Raw genomic sequence first — 25000 nt, 5'->3', positions numbered from 1 at the left:
TTTCTGCCACCCACTGATCTCTTCTCCCTCTTCTTCTTGAGAACCTTCTTGGTGGCACCAACAGCCAGCCAGCCAAGATCTCAAACTCATCCAAATCCTCGCTTACCTGTCCCGAGGAAGAAGTCCTTACAAAAGACTCACCTGTTAGCCTGTTCCGACTATTTCAGGAGATGCTAGAGAAATAGTCCATTCCTCCTCCAGTTGGAGATGGGGAGGGAGAGGGAGGCAGAAAGCAGATAGGATGACCGGAGTCCTGTCCGAATGGTCTTCTCCCTCCTCAGGACCAGGAAGACACTGTAGGGAAGGCACCGGAGAAGCCCTTTAAACCTCCCTCCATGATTGAATTACTGGATTGATGAAGCTTCACAGATGTCCTGCCCCGCAGCAAAGCTTCTTCCAGAGATGGTTTTCGCCTGGAGCAACTGCTTCTCTTCTCTGCTTCTCCTAAAGGCCAGTGCATCTGATTTCCAAGGCAGGGGAAGAGGGGGAAAAGAGGGAGGGGAGGAGGGGAAAAAAAAAGACCCTTGTCTTCTAAGACTTCTTGAATCCTTCCCTTGGTTTCTTTCGGTTAGGAGTAGATGATGGCTCTGCTTTGTGTTCCCCCTGAGCTTCTGGGTGGGAGAACGCAGCAGCTCTGGAAAATGTATAATATCAGCTGCCCCCTCAAGGTACAAAAAAAAAAAGGAAGAAAAAGAAGAAGTCCTCAATTGGATTTGCTCCCACCCCACCCCACCCCAAAAGCAGGCTTAATCTTGAATCTGTCAGGACCACGTTGCACCTAATGGTGTTTGACAAGAGTTTAGATGGTTTGGCTTATTCGCTTATTTACATTTAGGGAAAGCGATTTTAAAGAGCGACCAACTTTAACCGATTCTGGGCACTTTGTCCTAGGAAACAAAATCCAGGAGAATAAAGTAAAGTAAGTAACAGATGGTATGCATTCAGTCGGGAGTTCGGGGGGGCGGGGGAAGAAGGGGAAGGAATCATAGAAAACGGGGCGAAATCATACAGGAGAAAATTGTGCGCCCCATCTTCTAGGCAACCTGGGAAAAGATCTTGGTCTTTAGTGACTTTTTCTAAGTATCTTCAGGGCAGGGTACCTTGGTTATTGTTCTTGTATTGATTGTTGTTCGCTGCTTCTTGTGAAATGGGTAGTCATATAAAGGTGATGATAGATAGATAGATAGATAGATAGATAGATAGATAGATAGATAGATAGATAGATAGATGATAGATAGGTAGGTAGGTAGGTAGGTAGGTAGGTAGGTAGGTAGGTAGGTAGGTAGGTAAGTAGATAGGTAGGTAGGTAGATGGATGGATGGATGGATGGATGGATGGATGCAGTAGATAGATAGATAGATAGATAGATAGATAGATAGATAGATAGATAGATAGATAGATAGATAGGTAGGTAGGTAGGTAGGTAGGTAGGTAGGTAGGTACTGTAGATACATAGATGGATAGATAGATAGACAGACAGCATGATGATAGATGGTAGGTAGGTAGGTAGGTAGGTAGGTAGGTAGGTAGGTGGATAGATAGATAGATAGATAGATAGATAGATAGATAGATAGATAGATAGATAGATAGATAGATAGATAGATAGATAGATAGATGAGAGAGAAAGATAATGGGTGGGTGAATGGATGGATGGATGGATGGATGGATGGATGGTAGATAACAGATGAATGATAGATTAATGAGAGATTGTTCTCACTTCAGAAAGTTCCTCCTTATTTCTAGGTTGAATTTCTTCCTTGGTCAGTTTCCATCCATTATTCCTTGTCTGGCCTTTGGGTGCTTTGGAAAATAAGGTTGAATCCCTTCCTCTCTGGGGCAGCCCCTCAAATATTGGAAGACTGCTGTCATGTCTCCCCTGGTCCTTCTCTTCTCTAGACTAGCCATGCCCAGTTCCTGCAACCGTTCATCACATGTTTTAGCCTCCAGTCCCCCCAATCATCCTGGTTGCTCTTCTCTGCACTTTTTCTAGAGTCTCGACACCTTTTTTTATAGATGGATCATAGATAGATAGAAAGATAAATAGACAGACAAACAGACAGAAGATATGGTTAGGTAGGTAGGTAGGTAGGTAGGTAGGTAGGTAGGTAGGTAGGTAGGTAGATAGATAGATAGATAGATAGATAGATAGATAGATAGATAGATAGATAGATAGATAGAGATAGATAGATAGATAGTAGGTAGGTAGGTAGATAATAGATAGATAGATAGATAGATAGATAGATAGATAGAGAGAGAGAGAGAGAGAGAGAGAGAGAGAGAGAGAGAGTAGGTAGGTAGGTAGATGATAGATAGATAGATAGATAGATAGATAGATAGATAGATAGACAGACAGATAGAGAGAGAGAGAGATAAATAGATAGAGAGATAGAGAGTAGGTAGGTAGGTAGATGATAGATAGATAGATAGATAGATAGATAGATAGATAGATAGATAGATAGATAGATAGATAGATAGATAGAGATAGATAGATAGATAGATAGAGATAGATAGATAGATAGATAGATGATAGATAGATAGATAGATAGATAGATAGATAGATAGATAGATAGATAGATAGATGATTCACAGTGATGCCAATGATTTATGTTCCATTTACCTGCATAGAATGGGAACAAGGATCTTTTAAAAAAAATTCTAGGACTTATAACAGCTCAGGGCTGTCCCAGTGACTCTTAGCTCTTTCTTCTTAGTCTTTCTTTCCCTCCACCTTCCCTGAATCTTTGACACTGCCTGGGTTTGGGTCCACACTGGGGCTCAGGACCCCGGACAGCACCCTGGAGGTCACGGGAGCCTGCTAGATCCAGGATCCAGGTTAATGTCAGGGTTCCAAGTAAGACCCCCAAGGAAAGAAGACTCCGAGGCTCGAGGTTCCTCAAAGTTCCATTTTATTAGAGATGTGTCCTGTTGGCACATCTGGGAAAACCGGAATCTGAAAGTTTCCAGGTTTTCCCCACCCAAAAGAAAGTTCAAGTCCCTGCCCAGCACCCACATGCCCATCCCATGGCCCAATCGGGTGCCATCCAGAACAGCAGATGCCACCCAGTCATCTCATCACAGCTGCTGGGCCAGATGACCTTGACTTTCTGAGAAAGAATGTTATTATGGCTGCATATCATCCACACTCCCTCCTGTTTTTCCCACAGTAGAAAATGTGGCAGGCCCCCTGAAGTCCCAAGGGTAAAAGATGGCTTCCAGGTCTGACAGTTTCAAGGTTGACCACAATTTTGGAATGTATGATTCATCTTCAACTGCTTAGGAGGAGTTGACAATTTGAGACTGCACAAAGAGTACACAATTGTGAGAGGGGAAAATGGGGAGGCTTTAATCTCTTGGCCAACTTTACAACTTACTTGGGTTTTCTTGGGTCGTCCTAACTCAGTGCTTCTCCTCAAGAGCATGTGGATGATGAAATCTTGGCCAACTTTACAACTTACTTGGGTTTTCTTGGGTTGTCCTAACTCAGTGCTTCTCCTCAAGAGCATGTGGATGATGAAATCTTGGCCAACTTTACAACTTACTTGGGTTTTCTTGGGTTGTCCTAACTCAGTGCTTCTCCTCAAGAGCATGTGGATGATGAAATCTTGGCCAACTTTACAACTTACTTGGGTTTTCTTGGGTCGTCCTAACTCAGTGCTTCTCCTCAAGAGCATGTGGATGATGAAATCCTTGGAAGTCTTCACAGAAGCATCCCAAAACTCAACCACAACCATTTCCCCCCCCCCCAATTTGCAACACTCTCTTTTGTGGTTTGTCTCATGTTCTCTCCTTACTCAGACGGACGAGGTTGCAACGATTGAAAATGCTTCTGTAGTTTTGGATGCTCAAAGGCTGAAAGATCAAAGAAAATCCCAACAGGGAAAGCGATCCCAGAAATCATTTTAATCTAACAAGACCCGCTGCATTGCTCTGCAAACATTAAATGCCAGGGGTGATAAAGTCAACTAGCTTTTGGCTAGAAAGGTAGCAGCTGTTTAAACACGGGGTTCTTCAAGAGCTAGAAAAGGCTTTAAAACCAACAAGACCCCCCACTTCGTTTGATAGAAAAGAGCATATGATAAGAAATGATGTTCCCTTGGGGTGGAATGGTTATCACTTGCGCCAAAACGAAAATCAGTTAAAAGTAGATTTTTTTTTTAAAGATACTCCTTCACTCCTTTCCTTTATACATCTGGAGCAGAACAGAAATGAGATCAGAGCTAAGAGACATGGACTTCCTTGCAAGCATCTGCAGTGGGGCATGTGTTACGCCAAGGGTGTCAAACTGAATTTCATTGAGGGCCAGATCAGGGCTGTGGTCGACCTCAAGGCTGTGGCATGGCCGACTGGGCTGGCATGGCCAGCTTGATGCCACTCCCCAAACTGCGTTGTGGCCCTCCAGCAGCCAGTGGAGTTGGTAGCAGATTCAGACAGTGAGGAGGTTGGGGAGGAACATGGGCCAGTCCTGGAGTCTGGGGAAGGCTCCGATGAGGGCTCTGTGTCGGAGGCAGAGAGGGGACCAAGGCCATATGCCAGTCATCAACTGCCTTCAGAGTCAGACATCAGTGAGGCAGGCGAACAGCTGGAGCCTCTTCCCAGTGTACGCATGCGCAGAGTTGCCACATGAAGGGAACAGCTAAAGAACAGGGGTTGATTTGGGAGTAAGGCCACAGGGGGACAATGAATGGCCCCTCCCAGAGGGAATAAAAGAGGAGCGAAAGGGGAGTGGAGTTTGCAGGGGACAATTAGTTCGCTTAATTGGTTCGTGACTCCTTGCCACGTTTTGCAGATATCGGCTTGGCAGCTCTCCAAGCCAGATAAGGTCTGTGACCATAAATCCTCCCTTGAAAGACTTTGCTGGATGTGAATGAGCAGAATTCACAGTCAGTTAATTAAAAGGGTTTTTGACGGGTCCAGGAGTTTGCTTCATGCTCTTGGGAAGCCTCAATCAGAACAAACAGCTGGCATGTTTCCTCTTTGCATTGGGTAGACCGGGCCGAAGCGACATGGGTAGACTGGGACAGATTCGTGGGCCGGATCAGACTACATGGCGGGCAGGATGCAGCCCATGGACCTTGATTTTAACATCCCTGAGTTACACAAAACTTTGGAGATTGGACCAAAACTTGGTCAAACATCCAGATCAAACTATATTTCTGAATTGAATCAGAAAGTTGAGCACGTTTGTCTACTTATAATGTATGAACCAGTGGCGAAATTCATTTTTTTTACGACTGGTTCTATGGGCGTGGTTTGGTGGGCGTGGCGGGGGGAAAGATACTGCAAAATCCCCATTCCCTCCCCACTGCTCCGGACTACTCAAACTTCCCACTACCGATTCTCCAGAACTTTTCAGAACCTGCTGAATTTCACCCCTGGTATGAACATCTATTCACAACGGGAACAAAACACGAAAGTTGGGCACTTGACTTTTTCCTGAATTGGAGTGAAAGTGGAGATACAGCGCTAACACATTGCAGGGATTGAATGTATTTCTCCCCACCCCACCCCAAAAAAGGCAGTTTGGCCACAAGTGACAGAGACAATCCTCTGTCGAGGATTGTTGTAGAGACGGTTTCCTGCACAAAAAAAACCAGAAGGGATTTATTAAGGCATGACATCAAGTTTTGTAAGATGGGAGAAGACGGCTGATTTTCAGCACAACCTCTTTGGCATAACTCTTCTTTCTTTAAAAAAGAAGAAAGTTGGTGTCATTTTGTAAAAAAAGATGTGCGTAATGAAAAACACAACCCTTGGCCGATGATGAAGCTTGCGGTGTGAGGATCTTCATATATTGAGTCTTGGCTGAAGGACAAAGTTCTCGATGAAGGCATGGAAGAGACTCAAAAGGTTGCATAGCTGCCTTGAGTTTCTGATGGTCTATTTCATTTTTTAACTCAACAATCCACATTTTACCAATCAACCCTTCAGCAAACCACAGCTGAGATGGTTTCTCATTTTCTCTTCCTTTGCTCCTCCTTTCTAAAGCAGGACCGAATGTTTCTCCTCCATTTTTGAAACTGTTCTTCTACTTCCTGGAAATAAAATGGGGGTTTTTTTGTGTTTTTTTTTGCTCTTCTTATTTTAGCAATAGCAGTTAGACTTATATACCGCTTCATAGGGCTTTCAGCCTTCTCTAAGCGGTTTACAGAGTCAGAATATTGCCCCCAACAACAATCCGGGTCCTCATTTTACCCACTTCGGAAGGATGGAAGGCTGAGTCAACCTTGACCGGTGAGATTCGAACAGCCGAACTGCAGAACTGCAGTCAGCTGAAGTAGCCTGCAGTGCTACACTCTAACCACTGCACCACCTCGGCTCTTTCAGTGGGTGGTTTCCCTTCTCTGGCTGCTCAGCTTCTTGGGGGAATGCTTGTTGTTGTCCCCCACCTTCATGAATTTTCAAAGAAAACTTGAGGTTTTTCATGTCAGCGCAGGAACCAGAAAGAGCCATCTGACACTCCACAAAGCGAGAGAGAAGTTGGCCATAGATAAATACCAGTGTTTTCCATCACTTGGAGTAGAAAAATAGGAACCAAGAGGTAAATTTGGTTCATCATAATCTAACATTCAGAACAAGAGATTCTGGAGAAGTTTTCCCAACTTGGCAACTTTAAGAGATGTGGATTTCAACTCTCACCATGCTGGGAGATGAAGTCCACACACCTTTAAAGTTGCCATGTTTTAAAAACACTGCTCTAGGAGCTTCAAGAGTAGGTACATCTATAAATAAGTCCTTTTCAGAGAAAGAGGAGGGAGAGAGGAAGGCAGGACAGAAGGAAGGAAGGAAGGAAGGAAGGAAGGAAGGAAGGAAGGAAGGAAGGAAGGAAGGAAGGAAGGAAGGAAGGAAGGAAGGAAGGATGAGGTGAGGAGGAACAGGATAGAGGCAGGGAGGGAGGAAAGAAGAAGGAAAGAAGGCAAAAAGGGAGGGAGGAGAATAGAGGTGAGGAGGAGCAGCAGGGAGGCAGGGAGACAGGGAGGGAGGAAAGGAAGGAAGGAAAGAAGGAAGGAAGGAAGGAAGGAAGGAAGGAGAATAGAGGTGAGGGGGAACAGGATGGAGACAGGGAGGCAGGGAGAGAGGAGAGAAGAAGGAAGCAGGGAGACAGGGAGAGAGGAAAGAAGAAGGAAGGAAGGAAGGAAGGAAGGAAGGAGAATAGAGGTGAGGGGGAACAGGATGGAGACAGGGAGGCAGGGAGAGAGGAAAGAAGAAGGAAGCAGGGAGACAGGGAGAGTGGAAAGAAGAAGAAAGGAAGGATAATTGAGGTGAGGAGGAACAGGAGAGAGGCAGGGAGAGAGAGGAAAGAAGAAGGAAAGAAGGCAAGAAGGGAAGGAGGAGAATAGAGGTAAGGAGGAGCAGCATGGAGACAGGGAGGCAGGGAGGGAGTGAAGGAAGGAAGGAAGGAAGGAAGGAAGGAAGGAAGGAAGGAAAATAGAGGTGAGGAGGAACAGGATAGAGGCAGGGAGGGAGGAAAGAAGAAGGAAAGAAAGAAAGAGAAAGAAAGAAGGAAGGAAGGAAGGAAGGAAGGAAGGAAGGAAGGAAGGAGAATAGAGGTGAGGGGGAACAGGATGGAGACAGGGAGGCAGGGAGAGAGGAGAGAAGAAGGAAGCAGGGAGACAGGGAGAGAGGAAAGAAGAAGGAAGGAAGGAAGGAAGGAAGGAGAATAGAGGTGAGGGGGAACAGGATGGAGACAGGGAGGCAGGGAGAGAGGAAAGAAGAAGGAAGCAGGGAGACAGGGAGAGTGGAAAGAAGAAGAAAGGAAGGATAATTGAGGTGAGGAGGAACAGGAGAGAGGCAGGGAGAGAGAGGAAAGAAGAAGGAAAGAAGGCAAGAAGGGAAGGAGGAGAATAGAGGTAAGGAGGAGCAGCATGGAGACAGGGAGGCAGGGAGGGAGTGAAGGAAGGAAGGAAGGAAGGAAGGAAGGAAGGAAGGAAAATAGTGGTGAGGAGGAACAGGATAGAGGCAGGGAGGGAGGAAAGAAGAAGGAAAGAAAGAAAGAGAAAGAAAGAAGGAAGGAAGGAAGGAAGGAAGGAAGGAAGGAAGGAAGGAAGGAAGGAGAATAGAGGTGAGGAAGGTAGGTAGGTAGGTTCTGGGGATTTGAAAGCCTTTTGCTGTTGAACAGCAAAAACCACCAATATAGAAGAATCAAGTTATTAATGCAAACTACATAATTGGAACAAAGTCAAGATGAACAGGTGAAGATGGTATTGAGAGTGGACAGGAAAGCAATTTCACGTTTGTGTTTCTATGGTTGTGTGTCTCTCTGATGGAATGAAGGCAACAAGAGGGATGACTGATGGGACAGTGAATTCTGGATAAAAGTGAAAGGAGAGAAGTCCACCATGGAGGAAATCTCAGGGTCACATTCCATTGGCATCGTTCCTTGGGGCCTCCATGCCAATCATGGGTGAGGATGAGGCAACAGGAGGGAAGAGGCCAAGCTAAAGGTGGATGAGATCACCTATTATTCTCTCTCGTCTTCGACATCGCCGGTTTCTGATTTTTCCGTGTTCATTATTTCGGAAACAGGAGAGGCATCTTTGGCATTTCCAGCAGTCTGAACGCCACCCTTGCTTTCAAAACTGCATGGAAGGTGAGATTCTGCCCACCTTTAAAACTAGAGGCAGGGCAAATGGTTGCATTTGTGCTGGCAAAACCCAGATGTTCTTCTCCTCAACTGTAGCCCTGCCACTTGTATCTATCTCCTGGAGAACATCAAGTGCTCCGGTCTCCTCAGGTTGATTGAATTACAAGCATCTGAGAAAGAAGCTTGCAAATTCACCATCCAAGGTTGACGTTGAGTAAGCCATTTGTCAACTCCGGCTCGGACCAATATTTTAATAATATTTGATTATTTCTAAGCAGACTTCTTGGCTCTCCTGGAGGATTTGCTGGGGGCTGCGGCCAAATGAAGGGAAAACAGCAATTGGATTAAAGAGTTGAGATGCTTTATAGGATTCAGGTAGACAACTCCGTCCTTAGGGCTGATGGGGAACCAAGATACCATCCTTTTGGGAAATACCCACAGGATTGAGGAATAGTACAACCGAGCCAAAGAAATCTTGGTTTATGTTACATGAAGGTGGAATGGATGATCAGAGGAAAGAGTTAGAAGGAAAAGTCATTGCAAATGTAGCTGATCTAAGAAATGGGACATTTCAATACAACAAGGAAAAGAACTTCTACACAGATTATATATCACATTAAGACATGGTTTGTCTCGTCTTAAGGAGTCAATTGAGGGACGGGGTGGCTCAAGTGGCTAAGACGCTCAGCTTCTCAATCAGAAGGTCGGCAGTTCGAATCAGTGGCGCCACATAACGGAGTGAGCTCCCGTGACTTGTCCCAGCTTCTGCCAACCTAGCAGTTTGAAAGCATGTAAAAATGCAAGTAGAAAAATAGGAATCATCTTTGGTGGGAAGGGAACAGCGTTCCGTGCGCCTTTGGCATTTAGTCATGGCGGCCACATGACCACGGAGACGTCTTCGGACAGTGCTGGCTCTTCGGCTCTGAAACGGAGATGAGCACCGCCCCCTAGAGTCGGGAACGACTAGTACATATGTGCGAAGAGAACCTTTACTTTTACCCTTTTACAGGGGATAATTAACCTGTAATGGAAGAACATAAGAACAGTCCTATAAATCAAGCAGATCTCCGAATTCTTTCAGTTTGAAGGTCATAATAGGGCCTGAGGAATGCAATAATGGGTGGACCCCCTCTTCTTCCTGGCAGCCCCTGAGATATTAGAAGTCTGCTATCATGTCACTCAGTCGTTCTTTTCACTAAACTTAGACGAACCCAATTCCTGCAACCGTTCTTCATAGGTTTACTTTGTAGCCCCCAGTCCCCAACTCCCAAGCAGAGCAGAGAGTCCCAATGTTTTGCTTGCTAAGGGGAGCAATCCCAAATGCAGCACCTGGGAGGGACGGTTGAGTTGTTGGCTTGGCTTCTTCGTCTCCGGGGAAAGTGGAACATGTAGCAAAGAATCATCTTAAGATTGATTTTAAGAGATGGAATACCTGCCCTGTACTGTATACATCCGATTCTGGGGCCATCAAGTCCTTGGTGGTTCTTAAGACACACATAGATTTCCTCTGGGAGGCTCTGTCTCCGACATGGTCTTCAAGATTCCCATTGATCTCCCCACCACCACCACCACCGCTATCTGGGAAACTAACAGTGCATGATTCTTCGTTCTTGGTGCTCTCTGAGGTTGTTTGTTTTCTTGCAGACATGACCCAAGTAGGAAACAACATCAGTCCTAGATGGGAGGGAGGTTTGTGAGGAGGAGGGAGGAGGAGGAGGAAGAAGAAGAGGAGGAGGAGGAGGAGGAGGGGAGGAGGAGGAGGAGGAAGAAGAAGAAGAAGAAGAAGAAGAAGAAGAAGAAGAGGAGGAGGAGGAGGAGGAGGAGGAGGAGGAGGAGGAGGAGGAAGAAGAGAAGGAGGAGGGAGGAGGAGGAAGAAGAGGAGGAGGAGGAGGGGGGAGGAGGAGGAGAGGGGGAGGAGGAGGAAGAAGAAGAGGAGGAGAAGGAGAGGGAGGAGGAGGAGGAGGAAGAAGAGGAGGGGGAGGAGGAGGGGAGGAGGAGGGGAGGAGGAGGGGAGGAGGAGGGGAGGAGGAGGGGAGGAGGAGGGGAGGAGGAGGAAGAAGAAGAAGAAGAAGAAGAAGAAGAGGAAGAAGAAGAAGAAGAAGAAGAAGAGGAAGAAGAGGAGGAGGAAGAAGAGAAGGAGGAGGAGGAGGGAGGAGGAGGAAGAAGAAGAGGAGGAGGAGGAGGAGGATGGCTGAGGGGTCCTTGGTGCTCTCTAAGCTTGCTTGTTTCTTTGGAGACATTTCATGACCCAACTAGGTAACATCATCAGTGCTACATGGGAGGGAGGTTTGTGAAGGAGGAGGAGGAGGAGGGAGGAGGGCTGTGGGGTCCTTGATGCTCTCTGAGTTTGCTTGTTTTCTGGCCTGACGTTTCATCACCCAAACTAGGTAACATCATCAGCGCAATTGCCATCAACGGCCACAAGAGGGCAATGGTGCCTCGCGTCTCTTAAGCATCCGGACCCCGAGGTTGCTGATCGGGGATAATTAAATCAGTTCCCTCCAGATAGACCCAGGATATTTCATTCTCCATCATGACACCGAGCTAAAAAAGCTTCTAGTTCAAGGATGAGAATCTTCTGGACCATGTTAATGACATCAACATCAGGATGCAGCTTGCATTCATTTTTTTTTGCACGTTGCAGAAAGTTGCAGAAAGCAGGGGTTTTTACGACTCTGCCCTTGGTGGATTGTTGGCTAATTGATTATTTCTTAAATCGCTTCGGGTGATAAGTGAACCTGCCTCATGGCAATTGTGCAGAGGTTTAGACCGGTAATAGCTGACGGCAGGAGTGGGTTTCAGGCGGTTCGCGGCGGTCCCCACGAACCGGTTGGTCGGCGAACCCGGAAGTAAGTAACTTCCGGGAACGCCGAAGGGTCCACCCGCCCGCCCGCGTTTCTTACCTGGTTTTGATGAGTTCTGCACTTCCACGCATGCTCAGGACGCATACAGCGCCTGCGTGATCCTCCAGGAGCAGCTGGAGCATGGCACAGACGCTAATACGCATGCGTGCACTGCGCGCGTGCACGAGGACGCCGCCAGCCCCGTTCCAACTGAACCGAAAACCACCCCTGGCTGACGGCCATGTGCAGCCCTCGCGAGCTCCATTTTCAGATGGGGCGGCCTCCTGCAGCCCTCTTGTCAGTGAACGTGGAGTTTAAGGGGAGGCGCGCACGGCCCTCATGAGCTCCGTTTTCACCCGCGACGGCCTCCTGCAGTCCTCTGCCAGTGAAAATGGAACTCAGGGGGCTCCGTTGTCCCTCGCAGAGGGACCCAGGGGGAAGTTTTGCTGCTTCCAGGGTGGCCCCGTGGGGAAGATCTAAGCATCCCACGGACCTTGAGACTGACAGCTCTGGGCTAGACATACCTGGTTCTCTTAACCATTCCTCATATAGTTCATCATCCTTACTCATCATCATCATTCCAAAGCTTAGGAGCCAAGGTGGCGCAGTGGTTAAATGCAGCACTGCAGGCTACTGCTAGATCAGCAGGTCAGCGGTTCAAATCTCACCGGCTCAGGGTTGACTCAGCCTTCCATCCTTCCGAGGTGGGTAAAATGAGGACCCGGATTGTTATTGGGGGCAATATGCTGACTCTCTGTAAATCGCTTAGAGAGGCCTGAAAGGCCTATGAAGCGGTATATAAGTCTACTGCTATTGCTTAAGCGCGAAAGCTCACCAAAGTGTTGTCTTTGAGTAAAACGTGTTAAGTCAGAAAAGGCGTTTCTGATTTTGGGACACTGTAGCCTAGCATACTCTTTTTTTCCTCCGCCAATTTCATCTCGGAGCAAATGAGAGATATAAACGAGACTGGAAAAAAATGGATTGACTATATACAAAATAAATACGGGACCAAGAAACTCCAGTTAGCCTATGCTTAAGATCCGAAATGATTTAAATTGTTTAAAGTTAGCTCAAGCAAGAAGAAGCTAAGATCAATGTAGAGATGTCATTCATTTCTTTATTTCTTTTTTCTCAATAGATTTTAGACTGTGTTTGTTAAAAATCCATACCGTGTACGGGTTCTGGGAAGTCGGGGGGTGGTGGTGGAAGAGCCAAGGTGGCACAGTGGTTAAATGCAGCACTGCAGGCTACTGCTAGATCAGCAGTTCAGCGGTTCAAATCTCACCGGCTCAGGGTTGACTCAGCCTTCCATCCTTCTGAGGTGGGTAAAATGAGGACCCAGATTGTGGGGGCGATATGCTGACTCTGTAAACCACTTAGAGAGGGCTGGAAGCCCTATGAAGCGGTATATAAGTCTAACTGCTATTGCTATTGCTATTGGAAGGAGGAGGGGGTTGGGGGGAAGGTGGAGGGAGGGAGGGGTATACATTAGGCTAGACAAGAATTTGGTGGTAAACTAGAACTATTTTGACACACAAAAAAATTGTACTCTGATGTCTCACTGATTGAGGAATGATGAAATGTTTGTTTTAAAAGAAAATAAAACTTTTGAACCAAAAATAAAAATAAAAAAATAAAACATGTTAAGTCAGAAAAGGCGTTTCTGATTTTGGGATACTGTAGCCTAGCATATTCTTTTTTCCTCCTCCAATTTCATCTCGGAGCAAATTATTCTTCTGGAAGCAGAACATCGCCACAAAGGCCAATAGAAGTAGCAAGAGATTTCCCCAAATTTATTTATTGAAAAATAGTTCCCGACATACAACACATGAACGCATACATCCCGAAAGCAAGGGTTTTGGGATTTATTTATTTTTTTGCTTTATTCGGTCTGTTTTTTTTAAAAAAAAAATCCACCCATATTTGGATTTAACAAAAGGAATCCTTCCGCAGCTTAAATTAAGGAATATATTAGGCATTTTGAAGATTCAGTCTTCTTTTTTATCTGAAATATTTGAATGGTCATCTTTGGTCACTAGAGGGCAGACCTGGTTCCTTGGCACCGGCGTTGTTTCAGAAGAAAATAGACAGCTTGGGGTGGTAGGGGTAGGGGTGACTTCCCCGGAAGTGAATTCCGCCTCTGACAACAGCTGGCAGCGTTGCAGCTCGAGATACGTTGTAAACAGCTTGGCATATTCAGGATGCTTCTCAGCGAAATCCTTGAACTCTTCTAAAAATAAAAGAATGTGTTAGAATATTCATGACTGGGAGAGACATGGGAACAAGGTCAGCCAATGAATAGGCACAGCAACCAAGCCAGCCAATGGGAGCTTAAACAGATCTGCGTCTGTGCAGAGAATTGAAACAGAAACTTTAGAAGTCTGCTGCTCTGAGAAGTAAACTAGCAGTCAGTCTGAGTGTGTCTGCTAAAATGAAACGAACTACTTATGTTTGCCTGTAACTCTCCTGCCTTGTGGTTACTTGGAAGAACCACCTGTTGGTATTGTACATTTATTCATCTATTCTTATGTATACAAAGAAGTTAATGAATCCAGCTGAATCGGTTACCTGTCCGTGCTTTCTGGATTTGAATTTATTGCAACAAACTCAGAGAGAGTGAACAAGATTATTTCAAACGGGGACTGGTCTGAGGTCACACTAAACCAGGAGAAGGCAACTTATGTGTGTTAGCTAAACCAGACAGGAATCACAACCAGATGACCTAAGTCAACTTTATTGTGAGGCTACGTTGAGAGAACGTTGCAAGTCTGAACTTAAAATCCTTCCTCCTCCCCTTCTCCTTTACAGGTGACGAAACTAGTGGGAGATCTCTTCCGAGAGGCTCTTGCCCTGCCAGTTATACAGCTGTGGGCTAAGCGGTTCTCTTATCTAGTTTAGCCCAGGTTCGCCTGGTGCACCAGTTGCGACCCTACCTGAACCGGGAGGCTCTCACAACAGTCACTCGTGCCCTTGTGACCTCTAGGCTGGAATACTGCAATGTGCTCTACATGGGGCTGCCCTTGAAGAGCATCCGGCGACTTCAGCTAGTCCAGAATGCGGCCGTGCGAGTGATTGTGGGTGCACCTCGGTTCACCCACATAACACCGATCCTCCGCGAGCTGCGCTGGCTACCTGTTGATCTCCGGGTGCGCTTCAAGGTGCTACTTACCACCCATAAAGCCCTTCATGGTAGTGGATCTGGGTAACTTGAGAGACCGCCTCCTGCCAATTACCTCCTCGCGACCAATTAGATCACATAGATTAGGCCTCCTCCGAATTCCATCTGCCAGTCAATGTCGACTGGCAACTACACGGAGGAGAGCCTTCTCGGTAGTAGCTCCGACCCTTTGGAACGATCTCCCCATGGAGATCCGTACCCTCACCACCCTCCAGGCCTTCTGCACAGCCCTTAAAATCTGGCTATCCCGTCAGGCCTGGGGTTAAGATTGTAATCCGTCCCCACCCGAATGATGAATGTTGTGTTCTATTTTAATTATGCATTGTTCTTATGTGTTATTGTTTGTATTCCCTTCCCCATGAATTGTAAGCCGCCCTGAGTCCCCCCAGGGAAAAGCGCGGCCTATAAATAAACTTTCCAATTCCAATTCCAATTTAGTGAAAAGAAGGACGAAGGGTGACACGACAGCAGTGTCTAATATCTCAGGGGCTGTCCCAAAGAAGAGCGAGTCAAGCTACTCTCCAAGGCACATGAGTGTAGGAAAAGAAGCAATGGGTGGAAGCTACTCAAGGAGAGAAGCAATCTAGAACCAAGGAGAAATTTCCTGACGGAACAATTAATCAGTGGAACAACTTGCTTCCAGAAGTTGTGAATGCTCCAACACTGGAAGTTTTTAAGAAGAGATTGGCCAAAGTAGTGTAGGGTTTCCTGCCTGGTAGAAGACCTCCCAGGTCCCTTCTAACTCTGTTATTCTGTTATCCGATTGTTCCCTTGGCAGCACCTCTTCATCCCATCTCCCACGTTCTTTCCCAGATACCATTACACGACACCCCCAAATCTCACCCTCCCGAATCTTTATTTCTGTCAATCCCACTTGGCTACTTTACCATAGGAGAGCTTGTTGGATTTGTCCGCGTCAATCTCCTTGAAGAGGTTGGACACGTCGAGGTCAGGAAGTCCAAGCGACGAACGGATAATGAGGGCAAATTCGTCTTCTGTGATGCTGCCGTCTTCATCGATGTCGAAAAGCTGAAGGCAAAGCGAGACACCTCCAGATCAATCCTGGAAACCCTTCCCAGACTTCTTCTTTTTTTAAAAAGATTTTTTATTAACAAACATGTAAAATACACACACACAAAAATTAGATGTACACCACATTTATACTATATAGTACGAACAGGAACTTCCTGTTTTTTATAATAGCAATCATCAATCGATACCACTCACCTTCTATTATTTCCCCTTCTATCGTATTTCATTCGGATTTCACCATTCTTAACCCTCTTATTTTACTCATAACTATTATTTTTTGAGTTTTGTTATATTCCTTCATTGATTCTTGTTTCTTTCCTCCATCCATCTATATACCATTTATCCCATATCTGGTAGAATTCTGATTCTTCCTTTCCCTGGATTTCTTTAGTTAGTTTATCCGGAGGTGGTGGAGGCAGCGCAGTGGTTAAATGCAGCACTGCAGGCTACTTCAGCTGACTGCAGTTCTGCAGTTCGGCTGTTCAAATCTCACCGGCTCAGCGTTGACTCAGCCTTTCGAGGTGGGTCAAATGAGGACCCGGATTGTTGTTGGGGGCGATATGCTGACTCTGTAAACCGCTTAGAGAGGGCTGAAAGCCCTATGAAGCGGTATATAAGTCTAACTGCTATTGCTATTGCTATTACTATCCATTTCGGCACAGTCCATAATCTTTCTTATTATTTCATCTTTATTTGGGATTAATTTCCCAGATTTCTTTTAAAGCCATTGGAGGAGCGGTATGCTCTCCACCCCTTTTGGAGGCCCTGATCTTCATCTTGGAGTGGTAGGACTTAGAAGACTTAATTCCCATAAGAGCCACTTTCTCCATTAAAGAAGGACTCGCTATGTTAGAGCCACGCAGTCCCATTCTCAGAACACCTAATACAGTGATGGCTAACCCTTTTGGTGCAGTGTGTGCCCAAAGCATGTGCACGCCCCCCACGCCAATGTGCCCCTCCCAACATGTATGCGTGGCAGAGACCCAAAGACCAGCTGGTCTTTGGGAGGTACAGGCGCATGCTCAGTGTAGCTGGGCTGGAGCGACGGCTGGCATGCCACAGGTTTGCCATCATAGACTTAATACCACCCAAATCATGACTTTCCCTTCAGGAAGAGCACCTGATTTCAGATCAGAAGACTGCAGTAGTAGGAGACATAGCAGTGCCAAGTGGCCGCAACATCAGAAGAAGGAAGATGAGGAGGAGGATCCAATGTTGCGACGGAACATCATGCGGACTCGACAGTCCGAGTCCGCCAATGACACTTTTACCCTTGGATGGTCCAGCAAGACCTAAACCATCCCGAAGAGATGATGACTGGGAAGACAAAACCTTGCTGGTCGCAGGGACACCACAAAGTCCCTGATTGACCCAAGGGTAGCGCTTCTAACCGGAGGCAAACAGGAAGCCCCCAGGCTGACATAGTCGGAGACAGGTCCCGAAGGAAGAGAAGAAGTGAAAGAAGTGAAGAAGAAGAAGAAGAAGAAGGAGGAGGAGGAGGAGGAGGAGGAGGAGGAGGAGGAGGAGGAGGAGGAGGAGGAGGAGGAGGAGGAGGAAGATGAGAAGCTGGAGAAGGATCAGGGCCTGAAGGAGAAACTAAAGAAGTTAGGAAATTAACTCCAAGGGGTCTCCAAACTTGGCAACTTTAAGACTTGGGGACTTCAACTCCCAGAATTTCTGAGAGATGAAGTCCACAAGTCTAAAAAGTTTCCAGGTTTGGAGACCAGATCCCTGTTTAGAGATGAACAAAGTTGTCCTCACATCCACTGTTTTCCAGGGCTGGGTGTGACTGGTGGGCACAGAATTTCTCCACCCAGAGATACCCCCCTACCTGTCCTTGCAGATCCTTGCTCCAGCACGCCTTGAGTCCTCATGTGAAGAGGATTTACCTGAAATGCCATCTGGATCGTCTGCTCCGTGTTGGCAGGATTGCACAAGACTGACAAACCAATCACATATTCTCGGAAGTCTATGGTCCCGTCGCCATTCTGAAGGAAACACAAGGCAGTCACAAACGTTGTTGAATTTGCTCCATGATGTTGCCGTGTCTCTTTCCCTCGTCCATTCAGATTAACAGAGTTGGAAGGGAACCTTTGCAGGTCATCTAGTCCAACCCCCTGCCCAACACCTACGTCTGCCTCTACCTAGGATTGAACTAACAGCCTCCTGATTGTGAGGCGAGCGCTCCACCTCGAGGCCACAGCAGCTTCATTCGGTTGATGTCCTTCAAAACAGCCATGCCATCAAGAAACCAATCCTTCTTGGATAAATAACCAGGCCCTAGAAACGCTAATGTATATTCTGGGTGATTGTCAAGTAGAAATGTTAATATCTCTTAGATTGTCTTAGATGTCTAATGTTTATTTTCTTAGCGCGTAATTAACTAATTTGGGATTGAGGGAAAAGCCCTATAAATCATATTAATAAGTCATTGTTTAAAGATGGTTATAAAGTTATAATATTGTGTGGGCCTGGAGAGGTGAGATAATCAGTAAATAACCTTTAGTTAACTATAATAATAACAATGAAATGTTAATGGACAATATTTAATGATACATACAGGTGTGTTATGGGGGTGGGGGAATGCTTGGATATCTTACTTAACCGAATTAATTTTAGAACATGTCATAAAGGTGTAATGGTATTGGAGATCTATTGAAATTGCAAATGAACGCCAGTAGGGGGTTGTGTCTTCTAATATAAATGATTCTAGATAAAAACATGTTTAAAGAATGGTAACCAAATGAGAATTATGGTAGAGGGATAGTAAAATACATAACTTTTCTTTCTTGACTTAAAATGTACGGTTCCACCACAAATGCGCAAACGACAAAAGCGCGTCTGACTAAACCGCGGTGACAAAACTGCGCCGTCAAAACTGCGGCGACGAATGAGCGCTGAAGCGCGTCGACAGAAGCGCGCTGTAACATAACCCTAAAAATAACCCTAACCCTAACCCTAACCCTAACCCTAAACCTAAACCTAACCCTAAACCTTACCTTAACTTAAATCGCGCTTCTGTCGGCGCGCTGTTGTCGGTCGGCGCGCTTTTGACATCGCGGTTTTAGCGCCGCGGTTTTGTCGGCGCGCTTTTGATGTTCGCGCTTATGTCGTGCCACGAAAATGTACAACACGATTTGGATGAAGCATATGTAAGGACTGTGGAAGAAACGCCCGGAATATATTTGTAACCAATCGATACGCTTTCAACAAGATGTAACGAAAGATGTTTTTTTTCTTACTAAAACAATAAAAAAATCTCAAAAATAAAAAAGAAACCAATCCTACTTTACATTCAACGCACCCAATTCCAGCCACCGTCCTTCGTATGTTTTAGCCTCCAGTCCCCTAAAAATAGCGGTGATGATAAAAATAACAACACTAACAACCAGTGGAACAGAAGCTGCCTCCAGAAGTTGTGAATGCCCCAACACTGGAAGTCTTTAAGAAGATGTTGGATAGCCATCTGTCTGAAACGGTATAGGGTTTCCTGCCTAGGCAGGGGGTTGGACTAGAAGACCTCCAAGGTCCCTTCCAACTCTGCTATTGTATTGTAACCACCACGCAGTGAGAAATGATCCTTGGCAAGATCCCCAAAAGTCTGAATCAGATTTTATAAGATCCTTGAAGGAGACATCAACATTTGCAGAGTTATGCACTGCAGGGTGGCACCCTCTTTTTTTAAAAAAATATATATTTCTGGCTTGGCATTCCTGCCCAAATAATTGCACCCTCTTTCAGCCCGCCAGCTGCAGCCCAGAAAGAGTTAAACCTACAGGCTCGCATGCCAGCCTTCGGGTGATGATTACATTCCTGGTTTCAAAGGAGAATGGAATGCAACCCACAATGGGAGCAGCCCTTGAAAAATTTCTGTTTTCCTTCTCAAATGCAGAAAGAATGACTTCTGCTAGGGGTGGGGGTGGGGGGGATGGAGCAAAGAAAAAAATGTCTTTGCTTTAACAATAAAATAAAGTTTTATTAACTTTTCTAGCGACGTTTCTCCGATCCGGTTCCTTTTCTGAACCGAACCACTGAAATGCCAATGAAAACACTAACCTGAATCACACTTGCGAGCTTACAGGCAGTTTTGAAAGTACCTGAGCTAGTAAGGCTTGCTTTGAGGCAAAATAAAAAATAAAGGCATATAAATATAATAAAATCAAAAATCAAAATATGGACTAGTCCAGGCGTCCCCCCAACCTTTCGGATCTCAGGGACCACTAAATTCGTAATTTTAAATCCCACGGACCACTAATATGATCTGCCTGATGACCGGCTGAGTAGGGCGTGGCTAGGTGGTCATGTGACAGGGTTGGCATGTCCAACTCAATGTCACTCATGTTGAGGGGCGCCTCGCCGGCCTCTACTCGCCCCTCCCCTCCCAGCCACTCCTCGCCTGCCCGCCCGGGCTCCTTAGGGCCCCAACAGGAAGCAGTTGCTGGAGCTAAGCAGCCCCCAGGAGAAAGAGTTGGCAAAACAGCTCAGTTCAAATTGGATCTGACCGAGAAGGGGGCTCAGTAGAAGCACCTCACTGAGGACTAGGAGCATGGGCTTTCCAAGCAGAGGGAAGACCTGCAAGAATGCCAGGCCAGATACCGGCGCCTGGAGGCTCAGAGGGCTGAGATGGTCAGCCAATTCCAGGCCATGATGCAGCCCCACTGGAACGAGGCCCTCCGGCTCTTCGCCAGCAGTGGTGCTTCCCTCCAGCCTTCGCCCAAAGCCCCCCACCAGGAGGCTGAAGCAGACCCCAAGTCAGAATTTCTGCCCCCCTCTAACCCACACAAAAAGACCCCAGAGGGGGAGACTCTCTGCAGCAACACAAGTGCACTTATCCATCCCAGGGGGCGTAGTTTGAGGACCCCCTGATTTAGTGCACTATAAAAAATGCAAATATTTTTTCTGCAGACCACCAAAATTTTCTCACGGACCACCAGTTGGTGACTGCTGGACGAGAAGACTTTCCCAAATTCAAAGCTATTTGGGGCATCTGTCTGAAGCCCCCCTCCTAAAATTTTAATTGAACCCCCCCCCAAGTCCATTCCCGTAAATGCCCACCATTTATGACCATGTCACAATTCCCTGCAGACGAATGACAGAACAGAGCCCACCCACCCCCTGCCCCAGACGCAGAGTTTATAGCCACCAGGAAACCTCTTTCCTCTCTTCCCACTCCAAACCAGAGGTGGGTTCCTACCAGTTCGCACCTATTCGGTAGAACCGGTTCGTCAAATCTACCGAACCGGTTAGAAGAGGTTCCACCAGTGGACCCGGAAAGCAGGCCACACCTACAGAAGAGGTTCCAAAATTTTTGGAAACCCACCACTGCTCCTAACCAAGAATGTTTCGTTTTGAAGAGATGCAAAAACCTGGTGGGAAAACGAACGCGGAAGTCCCCACTGCCACTCTAGAAGGGGAAAAAGGGGTGACTCTTTAGGGTGCTAAAATGAGCATCCAAAATGTTTCTTTTTAGAGAGATCTCCAGGGAAGTCCGTGGGTTTTGACCTCCCTTGATCTGCGAGGGCAAATTCTCAGCTCTCCTTTGGAAAGGAAGTGGCTGGGTTCAGGATAGCAATAGCAGTTAGACTTATATACCGCTTCATAGGGCTTTCAGCCCTCTCTAAGCGGTTTACAGAGTCAGCATATCGCCCCCAACAGTCTGGGTCCTCATTTCACCCACCTTGGAAGGATGGAAGGCTGAGTCAACCTTGAGCCGGTGAGATTAGAACCGCCGAACTGCAGATAACAGTCAGCTGAAGTGGCCTGCAGTACTGCACCCTAACCACTGCGCCACCTCGGAGGATGGCTGTCTGCCGACTCTCCCTGCTCCACGTGACAATCCTGCCTCTTGGAAGCTTCCCCGGAAAGGGGAGGGGAGGGGAGGGAAGTGCAGCACATTTGCCAGCGATGCTTATTTTGACCTGCAAAGATCAGCAGCCATTCTTGTGACATAGCAGACAGCAGCACCTGGCAGATCACCATTGATCCCAACTCGCCAAGGCAAAATCAGCCCATGTTATTACTTGGATAGGGAGCCTCAGAACTGCAAGGGAGAGCAGTTAGGCCTTACAACATCTTAGCCCCAAAGCAGAGGGAGGCTCCTTGGATGCGTTGCCAAGAAACCAGCCCATCAAATGATCAAGAGAAGTGCTCGGTTCTCAAGAGAGCCCTTGTTTTCCTTTCAAAGGAATATGCAGGAGAGAGAACCAGAGAGAGAGAGAGAGAGAGAGAGAGAGAGAGAGAGAGAGAGAGAGAGAGAGAGAGAGAGAGAGAGAGAGAGAGAAGACAGCAAAAGACTGAGAGGGAGAAGAGAGATTGAGAGAACTGTCGTGTGTTTTAAATTATGCATTGTTATGTGTCGTTTTTTAAATTTTTGTCTGTATCCCCCTTCCCTGGTTTGAGTTGTGAGCCGCCCTGAGTCCCCTTCGGGGGGAAAAGGGCAGCATATAAATATAATAAACAGAAAAAGATTGAGAAAGAAAGACAGAAAAAACAGCAAAAGATAGCTAGAGAGAGAGGAGTGAAAGTGGAGAGAGAGAGACAAAGAGAGAGAGAGAGAGACCGAGAGAGAGAAGAGAGAAGAGAGAGAGAGAAGACAGCAAAAGACTGAGAGGGAGAAGAGAGATTGAGAGAAAAAGATTGAGAAAGAAAGACAGAAAAAACAGCAAAAGATAGCTAGAGAGAGGGAAGAGAGAGAGGAGTGAAAGTGGAGAGAGAGAGACAAAGAGAGAGAGAGAGACCGAGAGAGAGAAGAGAGAAGAGAGAGAGAGAAGACAGCAAAAGACTGAGAGGGAGAAGAGAGATTGAGAGAAAAAGATTGAGAAAGAGAGACAGAAAAAACAGCAAAAGATAGCTAGAGAGAGAAGAGAGGAGTGAAAGTGGAGAGAAAGAGACAAAGAGAGAGAGAGAGAGAGCAAAAGACAGAGAGAGAGAGAGAGATAAGACAGCAAAAGACTGAGAGGGAGAAGAGAGATTGAGAGAAAAAGATTGAGAAAGAAAGACAGAAAAAACAGCAAAAGATAGCTAGAGAGAGAGGAGTGAAAGTGGAGAGAGAGAGACAAAGAGAGAGAGAGAGAGACCGAGAGAGAGAAGAGAGAAGAGAGAGAGAGAAGACAGCAAAAGACTGAGAGGGAGAAGAGAGATTGAGAGAAAAAGATTGAGAAAGAAAGACAGAAAAAACAGCAAAAGATAGCTAGAGAGAGGGAAGAGAGAGAGGAGTGAAAGTGGAGAGAGAGAGACAAAGAGAGAGAGAGAGACCGAGAGAGAGAGAGAAGACAGCAAAAGACTGAGAGGGAGAAGAGAGATTGAGAGAAAAAGATTGAGAAAGAAAGACAGAAAAAACAGCAAAAGATAGCTAGAGAGAGGGAAGAGAGAGAGGAGTGAAAGTGGAGAGAGAGAGACAAAGAGAGAGAGAGAGACCGAGAGAGAGAAGAGAGAAGAGAGAGAGAGAAGACAGCAAAAGACTGAGAGGGAGAAGAGAGATTGAGAGAAAAAGATTGAGAAAGAAAGACAGAAAAAACAGCAAAAGATAGCTAGAGAGAGAGAAGAGAGAGAGGAGTGAAAGTGGAGAGAGAGAGACAAAGAGAGACAGAGAGACAGAGAGAGAGAAAGAACAAAAATGTGTACACATGTCTATACTTAAATCAGGGACGAACAATTAAAAACAGTAGTATTTGAATACATTACCCCACCTCTTCAGAAAGGCCTGCACTGGAAACTTGGCAAAGAAAAAAAAATTAAACTTATTCCTTGTCTAAAGCAGCCCTCTAAATAATTCAAGTACAGATTTTGCAGCAAAATCATTGGGTGAATATTTTATCTCCTCGTTTGGTTGCACCACCCTTGTAAAATGTTCTGTCTCTTTTTCTTTTTCTTTTAAAAGGATGGAATTACCCCAAGAAAGATCAATGGCCAACACGAGGGACAGCATCTGAGGCCATCGGATCAAGCATTCAAAGGAGATGGAATTGCCAAGGTGGCACAATGGTTAGGGTGCAGTACTGCAGGCCACTTCAGCTGACTGTTATCTGCAGTTCAGCGGTTCAAATCTCACCGGCTCAAGGTTGACTCAGCCTTCCATCCTTCCGAGGTGGGTGAAATGAGGACCCAGACTGTGGGGGCGATATGCTGACTCTGTAAACCGCTTAGAGAGGGCTGAAAGCCCTATGAAGCGGTATATAAGTCTAACTGCTATTGCTATTGCTATTGCTATGGAATTATCCTGAGAAACACAGATGGTTCAAACCAACAGAAGGCCCAACATCAGGTCACTTAACATAGTAACAATGATCAGATGGAACCCAAAGACACATATGAACAACTTCAAATGGATGGATGGATAGATAAATGGATGGATGGATGGATGGATAGATAAATGGATGGATGGATGGATAGATAAATGGATGGATGGATGGATAGATAAATGGATGGATGGATGGATAGATAAATGGATGGATGGATAGATAAATGGATGGATGGATGGATGGAAGGATGGATAAATGGATGGATGAATGGATAGATAAATGGATTGATGGATGGATGGATGGATGGAAGGATGAATAAATGGATGGATGAATGGATAGATAAATGGATTGATGGATGGATGGATGGATGGAAGGATGGATAAATGGATGGATGGATGGATGGATGGAAGGATGGTTAAATGGATGGATGGATGGATAGATAGATGAATGGATGAATGGATGGATGACTTCAATGGCCAGAGAGAATGACGTGATCCTAGGGAAAACCAGGAGGAAGGATTTTTAAAAATAGTAATAATATTCCTGAACATTCAGAGTCTTAACAAGATCTGCAGCTGCAGGATCTGGCTGTCCACAATCTAGAAAGGTTCCCAGTTGGGCTCCTCAACTAAAACAAGGAACTTTTCTGGAATAGTAAATTATCCTCGGAGACTTTTGGCCAAGGAGAGGCACAGCTGTCACAGCTGCCATGGAGTAAGCAATGAGAAAATGCCCTCTTCCTCCGAGCTGGTTTGGAGCTGCTGGTTCTCATTTTATCTCAACTTGAGTTTGTCCAACTAGGGTTGACTCAAGAAGGCACGAAGGCAGGTTCACACAAGACACTCAACCACCACGGGAAAAGCCCTAAACCAAGTCAACACAATGGCACAGATGTGAGTCACAGGGCCCGTCAAAATCGGTGAAAAGGAACAAAGAAAGCACATATTGAGACGTCTACGGGATTTACTCAGGACAAAGTTAGGATCCGTGTCAGAAGGAGGTAGAAATGTCCCCTTTGGACCTGTTCAAGTCACCACAAGGACAACCACATCTAAAGTATTTTTTTTTCCCAGGTCGAAAACAAATAACCAAGTTTAATCTAGGGGCCTCATTTCTCCACCGGCCA

At 46.1% G+C, this 25000-nt stretch overlaps 2 protein-coding genes across 2 annotated transcripts in view; both read right to left on the bottom strand.

Moving 5' to 3' along the window:
• SLC6A2 (solute carrier family 6 member 2) overlaps positions 1–234 on the bottom strand; it is a 44743-nt gene extending 44509 nt beyond the window's left edge. Inside the window, exon 1 of the mRNA XM_087729392.1 lies at positions 142–234. The gene's annotated coding sequence lies outside the window, so the exon portion shown is untranslated. The remainder of the gene's footprint in view (positions 1–141) is intronic.
• Positions 235–13192: 12958 nt separating this feature from the next.
• Positions 13193–25000, bottom strand: part of LPCAT2 (lysophosphatidylcholine acyltransferase 2) — a 40452-nt gene continuing 28644 nt past the window's right edge. The window contains exons 12-14 of the mRNA XM_087729161.1: positions 17524–17622; positions 15490–15631; positions 13193–13654 (exon numbers count right to left, since the gene is read on the bottom strand). Of these exons, the coding sequence (XP_087585287.1) occupies positions 13413–13654; positions 15490–15631; positions 17524–17622 (483 nt within the window). The 3' untranslated portion in view covers positions 13193–13412. The remainder of the gene's footprint in view (positions 13655–15489; positions 15632–17523; positions 17623–25000) is intronic.

The sequence above is a fragment of the Thamnophis sirtalis genome, unplaced genomic scaffold, assembly GCF_051295495.1.
Source record: "Thamnophis sirtalis isolate CommonGarterSnake01/CBP01778 unplaced genomic scaffold, rThaSir2_p1.2 scaffold_14, whole genome shotgun sequence".
Lineage (NCBI taxonomy): Eukaryota > Metazoa > Chordata > Lepidosauria > Squamata > Natricidae > Thamnophis > Thamnophis sirtalis.
This window is presented reverse-complemented; position numbering and strand designations above follow the sequence as displayed.